Genomic DNA, 20,885 nt, shown 5'->3' with positions numbered 1-20,885 from the left:
GTCAGTATGTATCATGGTGGCAAGCAGACTCTTAGATATTAAGAAATAGTAAAAAAAAAAAAACCCTGGTGAGGGTGGGTGGGGGGTTAAGCTTCCATCACTTCAAACCTTTATTTGCTACATTTATATCCCACATTTTCCCACCTATTTGTAGGCTCAATGTGGCTTACATAGTACTGGAGAGGCATTACAGACTCCGGTGTAAACAAATACAAAGTAATGTTGTGGTAAGATAAAGTTCATGTGGCACAGCCACACTAGGGAATCGTACAACGGAAGAGTTGTGTTATGTCCATTACGTTCTTTAGTTTTGTTGTGTTGCAAAGATCAGGCATTTATGTTGGATCGGTGGGGTATGCCTTTTTAAACAGATTAGTTTTTAGTGTTTTCCGGAAATTTAGGTGTCGTTCATAGTTTTCAAGGCTTTTGGTAATGCGTTCCACAGTTGTGTGCTTATGTAGGAAAAACTGGATGCATAAGTTGATTTGTATTTGAGTCTTTGCAGCTTGGGTAGTGCAGATTTAGGTATGTTCGTGTTGATTCGGATGTGTTTCTAGTTGGTAGGTCGATCAAGTCTGTCATGTATCCCGGAGCTTCACAGTAGATAAGTTTGTGAATCAAAGTGCAAATTTTGAAAGCAATGCGTTCTTTGATTGGGAGCCAGTGTAGTTTTTCGTGAAGGGGTTTTGCACTTTCAAATCGCGTTTTTCCGAAGATAAGCCTAGCTGCCGTGTTTTCAGCAGTCTGAAGTTTCTTTAAGGTTTGTTCTTTGCATCCTGCATAAATTCCATTGCAGTAGTCTACATGGCTTAGTACCATTGATTGTATCAGGTTGTGAAATGTTCCCCTCGGGAAGAATTGTTTCACGCGTTTGAGTTTCCACATTGAGTGGAACATTTTCTTTGTTGTGGATGTCACTTGGCTCTCTAGTGTTAAGTTGCGGTCTATTGTAACGCCGAGGATTTTCAGGCTGTCTGAGATAGGGAGGGTGTAATCTGGGGTGTTGATAATAGTGAGGTTATCCGCACTGTGTAGGGAGTGAGAGGATGAAACAGTGAGTTTTTTCTTTGTTTAGTTTTAGTTGAAATGCATTTGCCCAAGAGTCCATGATGTTCAAGCTGATCTTGATTTCGTTGGTGATTTCAGTCAGTTTAGATTTTGTAAGGAATGAATATTGTGACATGGTCTGCATAGATGAAAGGGTTAAGGCCTTGATTGGATAAGGACTTGGCTAGTGGGGTCATCATTAGGTTGAAGAGGATCGGTGATAGCGGTGATCCTTGTGGTATTCCGCAGTCTGCTTTCCAGGTGATGATATGTTTGAGTTTGATTTTACTTGGTATGTTCTTGTGATTAGGAAACCCTTGATCCAGCTAAGTATATTTCCACCAATCCCGAACTTATCTAGTAATCTTATTAATATGTTATGGTTTACCATGTCAAATGCAATAGACAGGTCGAATTGGAGGAGGAGGATGTTTTTGCCTATTGCTATTTCCTGCTTGAATTTGGCTAGGAGAGTGAGTAGTACTGTTTCTGTGCTGTGGAGGGGGCAAAAACCTAACTGTGATTCATGTAATATTGAGAATTTGTTTATATAATCTGTAAATTGTTCAGCTACTTTGTCCAGAGGCACTGGTGAAATCCAACTAAGCTGATTTAAGGCTAATCATGGCAGTTAGCTGCTTCTATCTGCTACCGTCACTATTTTCATCTCCCCCCTCCCCTCCCCTGGAAGGCATTCTAAGCATCCACCACTATCTCCATGAAAAAGTACTTCTTGACATTACTCCAAAGTCTACTGTCCTGTAATCTCAATCCATGTCCTTTAGTTCTACCGTTTCCCTGTCTCTGGAAAAGATTTGTATGCATATTGATACCTTTCAAGTATTTAAATATCTGTATCATGTCTCCCCTATCCTTCCTCTCCTCTAGGGTATATTCGGATCCTCAAGTCTCTTCTCATACGACTTTGGCGCAAACCCCATACCATTTTTGTTGCTTTTCTCTGGACTGCTTCAAGTATTTTTATGTCCTTCACTAGATATGGCCTCCAAAAGTGAACCTAGTACTCCAAGTGGGGCCTTACCAATGACTTCATTAAGTATATTGTCTGAAATTTGTTCACTAAATCAGTGGTGTAGCCAGACCTCGATGTGGGGGGGGGGTGTCCAGAGCCCATAGTGAGGGGCACATTATGGCTCACCTCTCCACTGCTCCCCCCGCTGCTGTGCCACCACCAACTCACCTTGGTTGGCAGGGGTCCCCAACCCCTGCCAGCTGAAGCATTTGTCCAGCGCTGGTCTCCGCCGCATTGCCCTGCCCTATGCTTCCTCTCACATCGCGTGCATGCTTGTTTTAGTGACACTGAGCATGCTCGTCGCTCATACTCAGTTTCACTAAAACGAGAATGCATGCAACGTGAGGAGAAGAGCACGGCAGGCAATGCGGCGGAGAGCCAGAGACCAGTGTTGGACAAACGCTTCAGCTGACAGGGATGGGGACCCCTGCCAGCCAAACCAGGAGCCCCAGAGCCAATTTGGGGGTGGCCAGGCCCCTGTGGCTCCCCATAGCTACGCCACTGGTTCACTTGTAACCCAGCTAAAAGCATGTGTGTGTGGATCAACAATGCATGGCATTTATCTACAGTAAGATTAGGCATTTATGGGACATGTTTAGGTTAGGGGAGGAAAATAATGTATATAGACTGCATTTTTGAATTTCTGCATGTTATTTCCTGCAGGATGAGTAGGTACAAATACTTGTGCACACTTTCTCCCTGGAGCAATTTTCAAAGGGAAAGCCTGTGGATAAAAAGTACTTGTGACCTTTGCATCAATGTGTGCGGTGTGAAAATTGCACCGAAGTTAATAAGAAGCAACAAAAAAGACAGCATGTAGAGAGTAAACCTTATTTATCGAACTGCCTCTAAGAATACCCTTGAAGCGATTTACAAACACAATTGTAAAATATATACAACCATTACTACAAATATTATCAAATATATCATCAACAAAGCAAAAATAAAGCAGCTTAATATTGTATCTGTTCCCCTTACCTTGTTCTTTCCATTCACTTGTATCCTGTAGTACATGGAGTAAGGGGAGGGGCACGATTGTAATTATACCAATGGAAATTTTCAAACCAACACAACAGACCTGCAAGAATTTTCATGGATTTTCTAAATCCCCCAAACTTTTGTTACATACAAGTCAGATGCCGATTTCTAGAAATCCACATCTGTAACCATGATAAATGAAAAAAGAAACAAAACAAGCCCAAGTACATGCTTCTTACCTCCGCTTCCTTGTCGAACGTCTTTAGCCTTCAGGCTGCCACCCTGCTCAGTAAGTGTCCTTTTCTGGCTGTCAATCACAGCGTAACGTATAGGGTTCCCACTCTGTGCGAATGCAGCTTGAAACTGAACCTCACGTTTTTCACTATCATACTGAAGAACACCTAGCAGTATACAAACACCATGTCAGTTTCACTTTAATCTGTACAACGCTGCAGCCATTTATGAATACTAGCAGTTATAACTTGTGCCAAAGGGACTGTTGCTATGATCTTACTTATTGTAACTGCTGCTGAATGTCTGGAAGTCTCATTTTATGTAGCTCATCTAGATTTTCACAGAACCTTTTAAAAATGACCAGTAAGGCTGTGAGAAACATGCATGTATTTTAGGGGTCCTTTTACTAAGCCATGGTAAAAAAAAGTGGCCTGCGGTAGTGCGAGTGCATCTTTTGGGTGTGCGCTGGGCCATTTTTTACTGCGTCTAGGAAAATGGGCCTTTTTATTTTTAAGGGGCCGGAAAATGGATGTGCGCTACAATTGAAACCAGCTCGCGTCCATTTTTGGCCTGAAACCTTACCGCCATCCATTGATCTAGTGGTCAGTGCTCACATGCTACATGCACAGTGACCGGTCAGTGCACACCAGCTGCCGATTAACGCCAGAAACATCGTGCGCGGCAAGAAATAAAAAAATATAATTTGTCCAGGCGTTATGGGAGTGCCCCAAATCCAAAATTACCGCCGGGGGGCATGCTAACCTGGCGGTAGTCTCATTTTGGCGCATGCTGCACGTGCTTAGAGTCTGCCACGCCTTTGTAAAAGGACCCCTTAGAGCACAAACAGTGGGAGCAGATATTTTACCCAGAGTGGTATCACTCAGGGTTCTGATGCCATATAAATGCTGATGCTTACAAATGTAAGTTTACATATTTAAGTGTTAGCATTTGCTTGAGGACATGCCAGTTGTATCAAAAATTGTTCATATGAATGGAGTCAATTAAAGAGACAGACTATTATGATGGCCATGTGAGGTCTTGTCTCCCAACACTTGGGTGTTATTATCATAAGCTGTGAAAGTCCACTGGTTTTGTTATTTTGTGTTTTACAAATGTAGTGGATTTTGCCTATTTTTTGTTTACATGATTGTTTTCTAAAATCACTACCTGCACATGTATGCTAATTTGCACATGTGAATCAGCTTTTAGCCCATGGAAATGGCAGCCACCTCTTCTAATATAACTTCCACAGAACAAGTTTCTTAAGTCTTTTTGTTTCTCAGAATAAAAGTCCCAGGAGGCTTTTGTAAGTGGAATCTGGCAGGAGTTTATTCCTGGTTGAGGGCGAGGAAAAGCACCGGCAAGTCAGAATGATGTTGGGAAGCTTCAGAGAATTTCATTAGTGTAGACCATCTCATACACAGTCCTAGTACTAGATTGGCCCACCTATTTATTTCCTTCGAGTTAGTTGCTCATCACATACCAAAATATTCCCAGTAGATGAAATACTGTGTTACAGGAAAAGGAAAGAAATTTCAATCTATGAACAGGTAACACAGAGATTCTGGTTCAGAGCAGCTTATCTGAAATCCCTCTCCGTCCAGCCCCGACCTCTCCAGCCTCCTGATTTCCAGCAGCTTTATCCAGTTAGTTTATATAGTCCCTATCTGAAGAGCTGGTATCTTGCAGCCTTGACTCATTGTGGTGGGTGTAGGGTATTGGGCTCTGTAATTCCACTAGCTTGTGTTAAGTGCTCACGATGTTGGTAGTGGCCTCTGATTTGGTTCATCTTACGTGTCTTGTCAGTCTGTCTTGACTAGATTGTAAGCTCCGAAGTGCAGCGACTGTCTGTGTGTTCTGTAAAGCACTATTCTAAAAACAGGGCCTAATTTTAATCATGGCTTATAGAATGGTGCTTTTTTTTTTGGTGCTGATTTTTTGGCACCATATATAAAATCTAGCCTTATGTGCTTTTCTATTACAGCATCTGGGTGCCCAGATTCCATTATAGAATAGTAGCATAAGTTGGCATTTATAAATCAACATTTAGGTGGCCCACTTATACCATGTCTTTATATTGCATTATTTGATTGTGTTATGCTTATGTCAGGGGTGTAGCCAGACCTCACGGTGGGAGGGGGCCAGAGCCCGAGGTTGGGGGCACATTTTAATCTGTCGCCTCGCCGCTCCCCCTCACCTCCTTGCCGATTCCCCTCACCACCTCGTCGCTTGCCCCCCCCCCCCCCCCCGCAAAAACAAATACCTTTGCTGGCAGGGGTCCCCACCCCGCCAGCTGAAGCCTTCTTCAGCGCCAGTCTCCAGCGTAGTCGCGTTCACTGCCCTTCTCCTCTTTCTTCTTGCTCAGTTTCACGTAAAAGAGCATGCACAGGAGGACGTCAGCAAGAAGAAAGAAGAGCAGGGCAGCGATACTAGGCTGCGCCGGAAACCGGAGCTGAAGAAGGCTTCAGCTGGTGAGGGTTGGGGACCCCCGCCAACCAAACCAGGGGCCCGGATGAAATTTGCGGGGGCTCAGGCTCCCGTGGCCCCACCTAGCTATGCCCCTGGCTTATCTTATGTACAAATGTGGGCCAGGCAGAATAAAGGCAGCGGACAGGAAAGAGTGTTGTTCTTTCCTGCCTCTGCAGAGGCCACTAGACCACCAGGGCTCTTCAAGGTGGGACTGGGGGGGGGGGGGGGCTATAGTGTGTGGCGGTGGCAGGGAGAGAGAGCTCCTGGGCTCCCTAGAGCCTCTGAGCCCTCAGGCACTGCCTGATTGCCCAAAAGGTCAGTCCTCCCCTGCTAAGTGCAGTTAACGTGCATAACTGGCAATTTAGGTACCATGCAGCACATAAGTGCATCCATCGTGCCTAATTTTGTACGACAAATTATAGAATTAGGGGGTTAGTGCATTAAGTTGATTATGCATTAAAACATAGGTGGGCGAAACACGGCCTGTGTCGGGCAATTTGTTCATACACGGTATCTTCAATAAAATCTTTTTGTTGTGACATTAATCTGCTGGCTTTCTCTCCCATATTGGATTTTGCAGATCGTTTGCCTTGTTGTTTTTTAAAACATTTTAATACATGTTAAAAACATTGGTATTAAACCAAATATGTAAAATGGACTAACAAATGTTCACTAAATGGGGAGAAAAAGAACAAAGAATTTGACATTTTTTTTACTTCAAGTAATTTTCTCAGCAAAGAGAGAACTTTTTATCAGCATAGAGACATGCAAATTAAATGACAGTGTCTGATCTAAATATACTCCCAATAGTTTGGTTGTTGATTGCACTGAATATTGAGTGTTTTTATTTATTTTGGATCTTGCTCACAGTAAATTACATTCAGCCACACTTTCCAGTTTTCCTTTCTGGCTTACAATCTAATTTATACCTGAGGCAATGGAGGGTTAATGACTTGCTCTAGATCACAAAGTGAGATTTGAACCTCTGGATGTGAAGACTGGTGCTCTAACCACTAGGCCACGCTGTGTGTCTGCTATAATCCCCGGTGGTCAGATGTCAGCTTTGGCTTTGGTCTGATTCTGGGTTCCTTTCTCTGGTCCCGGGTTCACTTCTTAGGGGCACTGGGTTTTTGTAGCACAATAATATAACACACGTGTGGCTTCAAAAAGGTATTTTATCTAGAAAATTTGCCAGAGGGCCTGGTTTATAATCTAAAACTAAATTCTTACTTTCAGATTATAAACCAGACCCTCTGGAGAATCAGATTATGATTGGCAATACTCAATGTTCATTGCAATCAACAACCAAATTATTGGGAGTCTATTTAGGTCAGACACTGTCATTCAATTTGCATGTCTCTATGCTGATAAAAAGTTCTTTCTGTTTGTTGAGAAAATTATGGCAAATAAGAAAATTCATTGTGATAATATAGTTTAGGCTCTTGGTACGATTAGTATTGTCCAAACAGGATTATTGCAATTTTTTGAGACTTGGAGCTCCAAAGAAACCAATTACAAAAGTTGTAATCTATTCAAAATACAGCAATTTGCTCAATTTCTTTTTCTGCATGACCATGCAGATACATGACCATCCAGCTTATTTTCGAAAGAGAAAGACGCCCATATTTCGACCCAAATCGGGAGATGGGCATCTTTCTCCCGTGGGCGAACAAATCGGTATAATCGAAAGCCGATTTTGGTCGTCTTCAACTGCATTCTGTCGCAGGAACGAACAAAGTTGACGGGGGCGTGTCGGAGGCGTGGAGAAGGTGGGACTGGGGTGTGGTTATCGGCCAAGGAGAGATGGGCGTCTTTAGCTGATAATTGAAACAAGAAGGGCGTTTTTGACGAGAATGTGGTCCGATTTATTTGGACCCTTTTTTTCAGGTCCAAGTCCCAAAAAAGTGCCCCAACTGACCAGATGACCACTGGAGGGAATCGGGGATCACCTCCCCTGACTCCCCCAGTGGTCACTGACCCCATCCCACCAAAAAAAACACTTTACAAACTTTTTTTGCCAGCCTGTATGCCAGCCTCAAATGCCGTACTCACCTCCATGACAGCAGAATGTGTTCTATCCTCTGACAGCCTTTCCCTGGTTCTGATGTGGCTCTCAGGTGAGTGTGACACCTTTTCTGTTATGCGCACTGCAGAGTCACATCAGCAATGCATTGTGGTGGGTGTAGGGTATTGGGCTCTGTAATTCCACTAGCTTGTGTTAAGTGCTCACGATGTTGGTAGTTGGTAGGCTCTACTCCCATGGTGCTTTTCCCTCTGCTTACTGGGTCAGAGTGTGCCCTGATTTGTTTCTGGTAGTCCATGAGGTAGTGGCCATTTTTGTAAGCCAGTTTTAGCTCCCTTTCATGTGTTACCCACGTTACTGAAAGTGGGCATTGTACAGCATTCTGCCAGCTCTGACCTACTGCTAATCTCAGTACCAGGGAGACTCTTTGCTAGTGGGGCACAACCTCTGATCTGCAGTTAACTGTGAGTAAACGTGCTTATTCGAATAAAGGACGTTTTCGGAGACATTAGTCTTCAGGTGTCAACTGGTGTGCCAAGGTTCTACAGCAGCAACAAGTCCTAGAGGCCTGGAGCACTTTTAATGGGTACCGCAGTGCACTTCAGGCAGGCGGACCCAGGCCCATCCCCCCTACCTGTAACACTTGTGCTGGTAAATGGGAGGCTTCTAAAACCCACTGTACCCACATGTAGGAGCCCCCTTCACCCCTAAGAGCTATGGTAGTGTTGTACATTTGTGGGTAGTGGGTTTTGGGGGAGGGGGTTGGGGGCTCAGCACCTGTGGTAAGGGAGCTATGCATGTGGGAGCTGTTTCGGAAGTCCACCGCACTGACCTCTAGGGTGCCCAGTTTGTGTCCTGGCATGTCAGGGGGGCCAGTGTACTACGAATCCTGGCCCCTCCCATGACCAAATGGCTCGGATTAGGACGTTTTTGAGCTGGCCAGTTTTAGTTTTGTATAATTATACTACAGCAAGAGACCCTCACTGGATCCACCGGAAGGGTGGAAGGCCAGATTTTAGGACTCAGGCTGTAAAAATACCAGCTAGGTTTAAAAATCTATGACTGGCTGCGCAAGGACTTGCTTTTCCTGTAAGTTAATATGTGTCCCCGCTTGGGATCCATCCACTGGAATAGTGGTGGGTCAATTTACATACCTTAAATAGCTAAAACAACTGAAAAAGTACTGACTAGGCCAAACAACAAGAAAGTGATTTAATATTTGAGAATCTGCAAAAAGCAGGTCTGAACAATGAGTCCTGACACAAACTGGTACAACTGTCACTTTAAATCAGATGAACAAAATGGAGTTTATTAGTTTTGTATAGAAGGCTACAGAGGTTATACAGAGTTCTTAAGATGGTGTGAAAAGTATTGCGACACAGACAGATGTGGAACTGTTATCTCAACGCTTCCCAAAACATGCTGATAAGACTGTGTGGGAAAGTATCATCTCAGAAATTGAGAGCTAGGTATCTCACCATAGACTTCTATGGAGAGGTTTGTGTATAAAAGAGGGGACAAATTGCCATAGCTTTGGAATTTTCCCCAACGCTTCTGTCAGACGGCAGGGCTCTGTCCGGTTGTATCCAGAATCTGTCTGTATTCGTACCAACTTGAAGACTTGTCTTTGGGTAAGAAATAAAATGTATCTATCTATTTAAACCTATCTCTGTCTTTATTCTATCTTCTCTTTACCTTACATTTAGCTTACAAGGCACATCACATACACTCAGTCTCTGGGGAAACTTAGACAGATTTTTATTAGGCATTATCTGGGAACATAAATGGCCCAGAGTATACCTAGATCCAGGAAGACAGAAAGCAGTAGTTATGGGAATTAGAATTCGATTACAGCCCCTAATGCAAACCCAGAGTAGACCTCCTGAGATTGGGTGACAATGGAGGTTGGAGAAACCATACAGAACCTGTTATGTGAAATAGGTATCTTTAGTCCCCCGTGTGATCTGGAGTCAGAAAGAGGTCCAAGAGGGGGAAATTAAAACAGTGGTGACCAGCCGTACGCTGACCGTTCACTCTATCCTCCTTTCTCTTCTTTTGAACGCAAGAGGGGATACTGGTAGTATTTTAGGAAGACTGTTGCATAGTTTGGTTATATTGTTGAGAAGCAACTGTTTTTGTTACATCTAAATGCTATTATATTGTGCCTGTGTTCTATAACACAGGGGTCTAGCGTGATTTCCAGAGCATGCTAGCTACAGACTCTTTCTTGTACAAATATTTGTGCTCAAATTTTCATAACTTTTACTTCTATGATGGCAGTGCTGGTCCGCTGCCCATCTATAATCTTTAACACTAAGCTACGTATGTCAAAACTGTCCTACAAGTTTAAGTATTTCTCAGTCTTTTTCAGCTTTGTTCGTCTTGCATGACTGAGTTTGTACTGCTTGCCCTAGCTTCCTTCCTGTTCCGCTCTACCACCTCCAAGCTTTCCTCAGTATACACGGTAAAGTTAAGGTGCCTTACCAGAAGAGCTTACATGTTTTTTTCCTTTAAAATAATTTCTTTGCTTGCTACTTCTGGATTAGGCTTCAGAGATTCTCTTTAGGAACAGGCTATATTTCTTATTTCTTTTTTCTTTTTCCCTTTATTTATTTCTTAATTTTAATTTATTTAATTTCCTTCTACTAGTGTCATGCTATAATTTTGATACTGATGTCTGAGACTTACATCCATCGAAGGTGCCCCTTCAATGGATGACGGTATCTCATTTATTAGATTTTGAGCAGACTTCCATTCCATTTTTCGGAGTGGCCTGCGGTTTCGGCACTATTGCCCACCTATGAGTTACTTGTATAGATGACCGCGGGGTTAATAAAGAGACGTCTAACGACTTTCGTTGCGATTGTATACAGGTTGACTAGGGCATTCAATATTTTTGAAAGGCTAGTTGTAACAGAGAAAATTCATAGTCTTTCAATGTTTTAGTTGGGTTAGTGGCAACAGAGAAAATTCCTCACCATAAATTTTTCAGTGTTTTGTTGTAAACGAGAAACATTCCAAACCACTGTAGGTCCATTAGAGGGGTTAGTGGTAAAAGAGAAGATTCCTAATCTGCGGAAATCCATTGGACCGCTGCTCTTCAACTCAGAAGACCTTATTCGCAGGTTTTTTTAGTTCATTTTGGGAGTGTTTGCAATGTCCCTTTTTGGGGGCTCTATCATGGCCAATTGTAACCGGAATAATTCTTGGCAGGCAGTAGAAACCGAGATTTATTCCTGTCTTTAGAAGCACACTCTGGGGAGTAGTATTTATTAATTTGGGATAGAGTAGTATAAATATATAATAGCTGACACTATGTATTTATTTACTTTTGTACTGTCTCTCTAGGCATATTTCTGTTTACAGTTTTTGTCTTGCTTTCTCCTAATGTCACTTGCGGTCAAAGCGTTGAGCTTTCCGCTAATTAGTAATTTTTATTTTGGGTCTCTATGTTGGAGTACATTAGTAGATGCGTGAGTATGAATGTGTTATGTCTCTGTATATTCTACTATCAGGATAATCATCGCCTGTTTTTGTAAACTGTTAACACATTATCATTTCTAGGTTTCCCTGCTATCTTTGAAGCTGCTTTTTGAATCACTAACCTTGTACCAGGTTCTAGGTCTGGTCAATATATATATTACTAATCTAGTTCATTTTTCTATAGGAAATTACAGGTTTGAAATTTATTTGTAGACCACTTGCTCACTAGGTCCCGTTATTATACATATTGGATGATGTTGTTCACTACCCGTTATATCATATCTTCCTCTCCGCACTCAACACCAGATACTGGTGATCTGACATCTATTCAGATCTCTGGTAAGGACTTTCCTTCCGAAACCAACCTATTTTTACGGTTGACCTCCCTATACCGAGAGTTCGGAAGGGCGTAGTGATCCCGCCAACTGTTCTCTTTCTCAATTGATTTTGTACGCTGGAAATTACATTGCATGAATTGTGAGTATCTTTTCATTTATTGTATGTGTTACTATTAAGCTTGCCGTTGTATACTCTCATGGCATGTTGGATTAGCCCTAATTTAAATATTTTATTTTACCAAATTTAGGATTAAGACTTTGTATGTGTATGAGTGTGATTTTCCTTTCCTTTTCTGTCTGTATGCTGTGACTTGTGATTGGCTACTGGAATATTTATTTTCATATTTTTTGTTTTGAAACCCTAAACAATTTCTTAATCGTGCACATAGATATCTTGCTTCCTCTTCTGAGCTTTAAGTTTTCTACGTATCAAGATTAAATTACAGTTTTAATTTTATGTCTGTATGTTCCTGTGTGTCCTGTGATAAATAGCATATATTAAACCAGCTATTTATTAGGGAATCATTTCTTTAGTTTTAAATTAGTGCTTTAAGGTTACTCTGAGAGATTGCCTATCAACTGCAGTGGTAGTAAATCTCAAGAGTGTTTTTTTCCCAGGATAGTATATTGTTTCATTTAAACGATATTTGTTTGATTTGTGACATGATATTAAATACCTGATTGTTTTTGATTTCTGGTAAATTGCTTTCACTAGAAATACGAGCACTTTTTAGTTTTAATTTGTATGTGTATGTGTTCTTTGAAACTTGCATAATTATTCCAGATATTTACTATGAAAAGGTTCTATATTATGTGCCATCTAAAACACTGTTTCTTTGTAACGTTGTTTAAAATAAAATAACTAGTGCTGATGTTCACTTCTTGGCTCTCTAATTTTTCTTTTCACGTCTTATCTACTACTTTCAAAATTCCTTCCCTGCCTCTTAAAGTTTTATTGTATAGAGATTAACCCTTATAGTTCTTATTTTCTCTAAAGTTCATCTTTACAAATGCTTTGAACTCAGTATATGATACAGGAATTCATTACGTGTTTCAAACTTTTAATAACCAGATGGATTTTTCTATGATTCTGTGTTATCCTTGCTACTCTTTGTTTAGAATTCAATTTAGAATGTGGGATTATATGAACATATCATACTAATCTTTCTTTCTGGTCAATTTATGCATTTATTGCATTAATAAAAATTGTTATTATATCCTTGATTTTTTTGAATTTTACTAAAATGTTTAAAGAAATGCTTATACTTGTTTGCTGCTTATAAAGCTGCTTATACTCTGTAATTTAAAATATACTCTAAATTGTAAATTGATTCCTGGGAATATATAAGCTTATCTTTAGCTATCCCTCTGAATGGGAATCTTGATATGCTGTCATAATTTAGGGCCCAAAATTGTGAAAGCATAGAAATGATCAAATTAAAAGTTAATATAATTCTTATTTTCCAAATTGGCTGTGAACTATTACAGAGAACTATAGGTTATTGTCCTTCTCATTTGACCTATTTAAACCTTGTAAAGGTCACGTGAGAAGACTTCATAGAAATATATAGTTTTTACATTTCTGATTTTGGCTTTTCTCTATCTTTTAAAATATCATGTTAAGGGCTGCATTTTCCTGGAACAGACTCTGACCACAATGTTTCCTCAGACTCTGCCGACTTCCTGTGCCAGCCACATGTAATATACAGAGAACAATTTTTTTATTATTATTCCTACTGGTAATTTCTGATATTATATATTATATATTGACACTATGCTCCACCTACTGATGCGCAAAGAAACTAACTATTGCATTCTATAATCTATTCTTTTTAATGGTCCTATGCTGAGATTTGACCACTTGATATTACTTCTTACATCACCTCTATTTATTAAGTCCTGTAGGATGAGTGAAGACGGCATATTCAATTCCTGATCTACCGCCTCTATTCCAGTTTGATACTTCTGCTACAACTGACCTCTGGCAAGAAAAAAAGTGCCACCTCCTCCAATGAGAATTTTCTTTTGTTCAAATGATGTCCTTAATTTAGACCTTCTTGGTTATGCTCTCAAATATTTTGTTGTATTGAATATTTTTGCAGGCTTCTCATCTTTTTCAGAACCTACATGTCACTTTACGTATGAGCTCTCTATTACAACAGACAACGACCGTGATTCCAGAATATACTTCCATCACCTGGACTATTTATGAGTTTTAGATTTCTGCACATTAGTCTTCTGCTTTGATTATGACTATTTCCTAAGCTACCCTTCTTTCTGAATCATCTAACTCGTAAGTCCTGCTGGCCTCCTGCAGCTGAGGGCTCAACCCTTGGTGAATGGTAGTCATCGTAGGTGAAGATTCCATATCTATTGGCAATAGATTGCAACGCATTGCCCTCCATACATCAATAATTGAACATTTACCATCATCTCTAAATTGTTAATTGTTTTTTTTTGTAATCTTCTCTTTTGTTCCATATACTTTACCATTGTTATTTGATCATGTCTTTGTAATAATTACCAATCTGTCTTGCACATTATGCAAGCCAGAAGTGTAGATATATTATGCAAATCCCAATTCCTAGTATTAAGAGGGTTGAAGTTAAAGCTCTGACCCCTACCAATCAGGAGATATAATTTCATATATACTATTGTTGTTTATGTAAATTGGCTTTTCATTATTGAACCCTTCTGGTTTCCCTTTTTGCTTTTGCACTTAATTAGCACTGTTTTCTCCATGTTTACCTTGTCTTTCATGCCTATTCAATTCACACTGATTATGCCCACTAAGATATAGCTATGTGTCATTCAGGCATACAGTTATTTTGCTTATTCCTTTGCCAGCCTCTGGCTCTTGATGAACTGTTTATGATGCTGCATGCCCAGAATAAAGACATGGAAAGATCCAAGTTTGTACACCATAAGTATGTCTTCAAGATCTATCCAGGCCCAAATGATGTTAGATCCCCCAAGGCAATAATCATTACACCTTGCAAACTGCTGGACCACAAGTCTTGGGTCCATGTGAAAGATACTCAGCCGCAGAACCAGATGTTACCAGCCTAACCATCTCAAGACCGACCACTTCCTTCAGCAGGCCAGCCTGAAAACCCAACCCGTCCAGATTCTTCTGCGCTTCCACCGCCTCAACCATGATCGATGAAAGAGAATTTAAAACTGATACTTAATTTGAGAATTACTGTTGCTGTTTATGGACATTATAGATTCATATTTTGTTCTATTTTCAGTTTAGCAGTAATCCTGTCTAGATATTGAAAAGGTTTTATTTTTATTTTCCTATTATTTCCTTTATTGTTCTTTATTGTTCTAATTGTTTTTCTAAGAGTTTCTAACTCTGGTGTAGGCTTACTTACGTTGCATGTCTTTCTGTAGGTTTGACTAAGCTCCAAGTGGGGTAATGGATATATAAATTGCTTCCCATACTTCCAGATCATTATGCATATGTCAAGATCCATGCATGACCTTTGGTGATATGAATTTTTCTGGGATTGACCCTTTTTGCTGTATAAGACAACCTCATACCTGCTATCCTCTTTTTAGTGCTCATGATTGGATGCTAATGATGAGTAATAGTAAGGTCCAGGCATTCCAACCTAAAACAGCCTGCAATCTGAGTACTAACTATATATTTGTTGAGCCACCATAACAATGCTTGATCAAAACCACTATTCCTTCCGAGGACCACTGAGATAGATACATTGGATTATCTCCCCATGTACTATGCAACAGATATAATAGAAGTCATAGCAAAACCTGAAAGTATTAGTATGATCCACCTGAAATTGCTATTACCCGTATAGATGAACTCATGGTTTTGTCCCATTCATAAAACCTCTCTCACTACAGGTTTGAGTACACCTCAAGAGGGGTAACATCAAGATTAAGGCCCAAGGGGTTGGGTAATATAAAGGGAATTCCATATGCCCAGAAATATACCACCTAAAAATGAAGTTTTCTGTCTGGCATAATATCTGCTAGCAACCCATAAGAGCAAAACTCCCCCTCTCGTTTAATAGCTTGCCACCTTCTGGAATAGATGATGACACGCTTGACGAGTTTTATGTCACCCCTCTCCAGAGGGGGTGACAAGTGGGGAATGTATAATTATACTACAGCAAGAGACCCTCACTGGATCCACCGGAAGGGTGGAAGGCCAGATTTTAGGACTCAGGCTGTAAAAATACCAGCTAGGTTTAAAAATCTATGACTGGCTGCGCAAGGACTTGCTTTTCCTGTAAGTTAATATGTGTCCCCGCTTGGGATCCATCCACTGGAATAGTGGTGGGTCAATTTACATACCTTAAATAGCTAAAACAACTGAAAAAGTACTGACTAGGCCAAACAACAAGAAAGTGATTTAATATTTGAGAATCTGCAAAAAGCAGGTCTGAACAATGAGTCCTGACACAAACTGGTACAACTGTCACTTTAAATCAGATGAACAAAATGGAGTTTATTAGTTTTGTATAGAAGGCTACAGAGGTTATACAGAGTTCTTAAGATGGTGTGAAAAGTATTGCGACACAGACAGATGTGGAACTGTTATCTCAACGCTTCCCAAAACATGCTGATAAGACTGTGTGGGAAAGTATCATCTCAGAAATTGAGAGCTAGGTATCTCACCATAGACTTCTATGGAGAGGTTTGTGTATAAAAGAGGGGACAAATTGCCATAGCTTTGGAATTTTCCCCAACGCTTCTGTCAGACGGCAGGGCTCTGTCCGGTTGTATCCAGAATCTGTCTGTATTCGTACCAACTTGAAGACTTGTCTTTGGGTAAGAAATAAAATGTATCTATCTATTTAAACCTATCTCTGTCTTTATTCTATCTTCTCTTTACCTTACATTTAGCTTACAAGGCACATCACATACACTCAGTCTCTGGGGAAACTTAGACAGATTTTTATTAGGCATTATCTGGGAACATAAATGGCCCAGAGTATACCTAGATCCAGGAAGACAGAAAGCAGTAGTTATGGGAATTAGAATTCGATTACAGCCCCTAATGCAAACCCAGAGTAGACCTCCTGAGATTGGGTGACAATGGAGGTTGGAGAAACCATACAGAACCTGTTATGTGAAATAGGTATCTTTAGTCCCCCGTGTGATCTGGAGTCAGAAAGAGGTCCAAGAGGGGGAAATTAAAACAGTTTCCATTATCGCTAAAAAAAAAAACGCCCAGCTCAGAAACGAACAAATCCATGGCATTTGGTCCGTACAAACCGTATTTTCGAAACAAAACAAAGACATCCATTTTTTTCAAAAATACGGTCTGTCCCTCCTCTTCACGTACCCGTTTTCGGACATAGACGCCCATGGAGATAGGCGTTTGCGTTCGATTATGCCCCTCCATATAGCTCATCTATATGTAGAATTACATTGGCTGCCAATAGAGGCAAGGGTTCTATGTTGTTTAAAATTTTATCAGGAGATTGTCCAAGTTATCTAATTTGCATGTGGAGTTTAGTCCTAATATTAGGTTGAGAAGAACTATCCATCCTTTCCCTTTTACATTTCCTTTACCTAAAGGGATAAAGCGGTCCAGTGTTTATGCACAATTATTGGCCTATCAAGCCCCTAAACTCTGGAAAGATCTGGCATTAAATCTGGATAATGTGCATAGTTATATCTTATTCAGAAAACAACTTAAGACTATTCTTTTTAAAAGATTTATATGTTAGTAATTTGTTTTATGATTATATGATCTTGTTGTAGATTTTATATCTGCTATGTTTGAATCTGAATTGTATATGCCAGTGTTTCCCAAACTGTGTGCCTTGGCACCCCAGTGCACCGTGGCAAACTCACAGGGGTGCCACGGGGCAGATGGGAGGTTCACAGGCAAGCGCCGGGACATCACATAATGTCAACATATTTAAACAAAGTTGTATGGAGTTCCAGGAAATCTACATACACCATGGCTGGACCAAGCTACTGATCACAGCTCAGCTGTGATTGCTCATGGAGCTTGTCTGGCTCCTAACAGGGGGATCCTGATTGGGAAGCAAGGAGTGAGGCTCTTTGTTTCCAATTCAGGATTGCCCTTTTAGGTGCCAGACAGGCTTTGAGACCAATCACAGATGAGCTGTGATCAGTAGCTTGCTCCAGCCATGTGTGGCAGGAAAACAGTAGTCCTCCATGAGTGAGAAAGATTTTGTATGCAGCTGGCAGAGAGAAAGAGAAAAAGGTAAGCACAATTAACCCTGACCCTGTAAGAACGGCAAGTTTAAAAAATCACGAAACCAAGGGGAGACTTCTAGGTTAGCAACAGGCTCCATGTGGGAATCACTGTCGCTGCCAGGGACTCATTCAAACAGTGGAATTGTGGGTGGGGTAGTGGAGGGAAGGAGAGATGCTGCAAGAGGAATGAGGGGCATAAGTGTTGGATGAGATGGAAGAAGAGGAAGGGGTGAAATCTTGTATATGGGGGTCAAGTGGAAGGTGAGATGCTGCATGGAGAGGGGACAGGGGCTAGAGAGGGAGAAATGTTGGACATAGGGGCAGAGGGAAGGGACAGATGGTGTATGGGGGAGAGAGGGAGAAATACTGGACATGGTGTATAGCAGGGGGGCGGTAAAGACCTATGTGGTGGTGGGGGGGGGGGGGGGGGGGGTACTGCAAAAAATGTCTCCGACACTATCAGGCTCATTTTTGAAAGAGAAGGATGCCCATCTTTCGACACAAATCGTAAGATGGGCGCCCTTCTCACAGGGTCACCCAAATCAGTATAATCGAAAGCCAATATTGCTTTCCATCACAGGGACGACCAAAGTTCACGGGGGCGTGTCGGAGGCGTAGCGAAGGCAGGACTTGGGCGTGCCTAACACATGGACATCCTTGACCCACAATGGAAAAAAAGGGCATCGCTGACGAGCACTTGGACAACTTTACCTGGTCCTGTTTTTTTTACGACCAAGGCACAAAAAGTTGCCTGAACTGACCAGATGACCACCGAAGAGAATCGGGGATGACCTCCCCTTACTCCCCCAGTGGTCAATAACCCCCTCCCACCCTCAAAAAAATCTTTAAAAATATTTTTTGCCAGCCTCAAATGTAATACTCAGGTACATGACAGCGCATGTAGGTCCCTGGAGCAGTTTTAGTGGGTGCAGTGCACTTCAGGCAGGCGGACACAGGCCCATCCCCCCCTACCTGTTACACTTGTGGTGGTAAATAGGAGCCCTCCAAAACCCACCACAAACCCACTGTGCCCACATCTAGGTGCCCCCCTTCACCCGTAAGGGCTATGGTAGTGGTATACAGTTGTGAGGAGTGGGTTTGGGGGGGATTTGTGAGGCTCAGCACACAAGGTAAGGGAGCTATGTACCTGGGAGCAATTTCTGAAGTCCACTGCAGTGCCCCCTAGGGTGCCCGGTTGGTGTCCTGGCATGTCAGGGGGACCAGTGCACTAGGAATGCTGGCTCCTCCCACGACCAAAGGGCTTGCATTTGGTCATTTCTGAGATGGGCGTCCTTGGTTTCCATTATCGCCTAAACTCAGAAACCACCAAGTCTAGGGACGACCATCTCTAAGGATGAACTAAATTTCAGGATTTGGGCGATCCCAACCGTATTATTGAAACGAAAGATGGACGTCCATCTTGTTTCAATAATAAGGGTTTCCCCGCCCCTCCATCAGGACGTTTTGTGAGGACGTGCTCAGCAAAACTTGGGCATCCGTTTCGATTATGCCCCTTTATGGGTGCCTTGAACTGAAAAAATTTGAGAACCACTGGTATATGCTAATTTATTGTAATTCCAAAGAGTTTGTCTCAGTTACTCTATTCTTTTTTTTTTATGTATAAACCACTTTGAACTCTCTGATATAAGTGGTCTAGAAATTCAAAATAAAATAAAGTAAAAGGCCCTGCAAAATCCTTTTCAGTTAGTCCTGAGAGATGGAGTGGGATCAGCTGCTGTTCTGCTGCATGCAAACATTTGCAGTTTTGCTTCCAATTCTACCTCCCCTCCCATGGGATTTTCTTTTATGTGTATTGATCAGAAAAGCCGTCACAAGGCAAAGACTTTGATTTGCACTGGGTTCTAGGCAGAGGGAGATAAAGGACCCTGTTTATTAAGGTGTGTTAGCATTTTTAACATGCCTACAATTAGTGCGCATGCTAACCACGTAGGTGCCTATAGGGATATTGTAAGCACGTACATGGTTAACATGCATACATGGTTAACGTGCGTTAAAAACATTTATGCGCCTAAAACGAGGCTTAGTAAACAGGGCCCAAAGTGACTTGCCCAGGGTCACCCAGAGAATCAACAACATGGCAGACTTTTAAACTCATTTTGCAAGACCATTCTTCTTTTCTAGGTGGCAATTACGCATAAATCCTCACAGATTCTTACCTGACACAGGAGCTATCCTTTGATTTATGTCCAGGAGTTGCCTTCCTTGCACTATTAGTGCTATCTCCTTTGTAATATTTTCCCGAACGGTGAGGTATGGTGGTGTTGCATACCTGCCCCATAGCTGGATGTAAGCTTCCATGCCAGACTCCCTCTCAGAGCAGGGCCTCCATGCTGAGGTTTGAAAGGAGCTCTGTGACTATACAAGAGAAAGAGACAGTATGAGAGAGAAAGTTGTTCCAAACACACCTGTTTCCTGGTACTGAAATGCTTTCTAATGCAGAGTCCCCAATCGTCACTTTTCTTTTTATTTTATTATTAATTACCATTATTGGTTATAGATTGTACTGTTTTTAAATGCTAATTGTTAACCCACTCTGAACCTACATTTAGGGAGAGAGGCAGGCTATAAGTACCCATCATTATCATCATCAGTTTGCCTTCAGACCTAATCAAGTGTGACAAAGAAAAGGTCTTCACTATCTGATGTGCATAGCACATATGTTCTTCAACATACATGTACATTGGATAAAAAATTCTCCATACCAGTATTTATGACCTCAGAGTTTAACTCAACCTTTGCTGGCAATTGAGAGTGTGCTTTCAGGGATATCACTAGTGCTAGTAGTAAGCAAGAAGATATGGGTCTTCATTAGGAATGAATTGAGAATGTGATAAGGTGAGGTGTTACTATGAACCCCCTTCTAGAGGAAGAGTCTTTCAGGCTCATTTTCCAAATAGATGGACGTCCATCTTTTGAAATAAATCGGAACATGGACATCCATCTCCCAGAGATGTCCAAATCGGTATAATCGAAACCCGATTTTGGACGTCTCTAACTGAAGTCCGTCATAAGGACGTCCACATTTCAAGGGGGCATGTCAGAGGTGTGGTGAAGG

At 41.5% G+C, this 20,885-nt stretch overlaps 1 protein-coding gene across 1 annotated transcript in view; it reads right to left on the bottom strand.

Moving 5' to 3' along the window:
- Positions 1–20,885, bottom strand: part of LOC115469705 — a 68,098-nt gene that overhangs the window by 21,441 nt on the left and 25,772 nt on the right. Inside the window, exons 4-5 of the mRNA XM_030202491.1 lie at positions 19,987–20,185; positions 3,298–3,459 (exon numbers count right to left, since the gene is read on the bottom strand). Of these exons, the coding sequence (XP_030058351.1) occupies positions 3,298–3,459; positions 19,987–20,185 (361 nt within the window). The remainder of the gene's footprint in view (positions 1–3,297; positions 3,460–19,986; positions 20,186–20,885) is intronic.

This window comes from Microcaecilia unicolor, chromosome 4 (assembly GCF_901765095.1).
Source record: "Microcaecilia unicolor chromosome 4, aMicUni1.1, whole genome shotgun sequence".
In the NCBI taxonomy this organism is placed as follows: Eukaryota; Metazoa; Chordata; class Amphibia; order Gymnophiona; family Siphonopidae; genus Microcaecilia; species Microcaecilia unicolor.
This window is presented reverse-complemented; position numbering and strand designations above follow the sequence as displayed.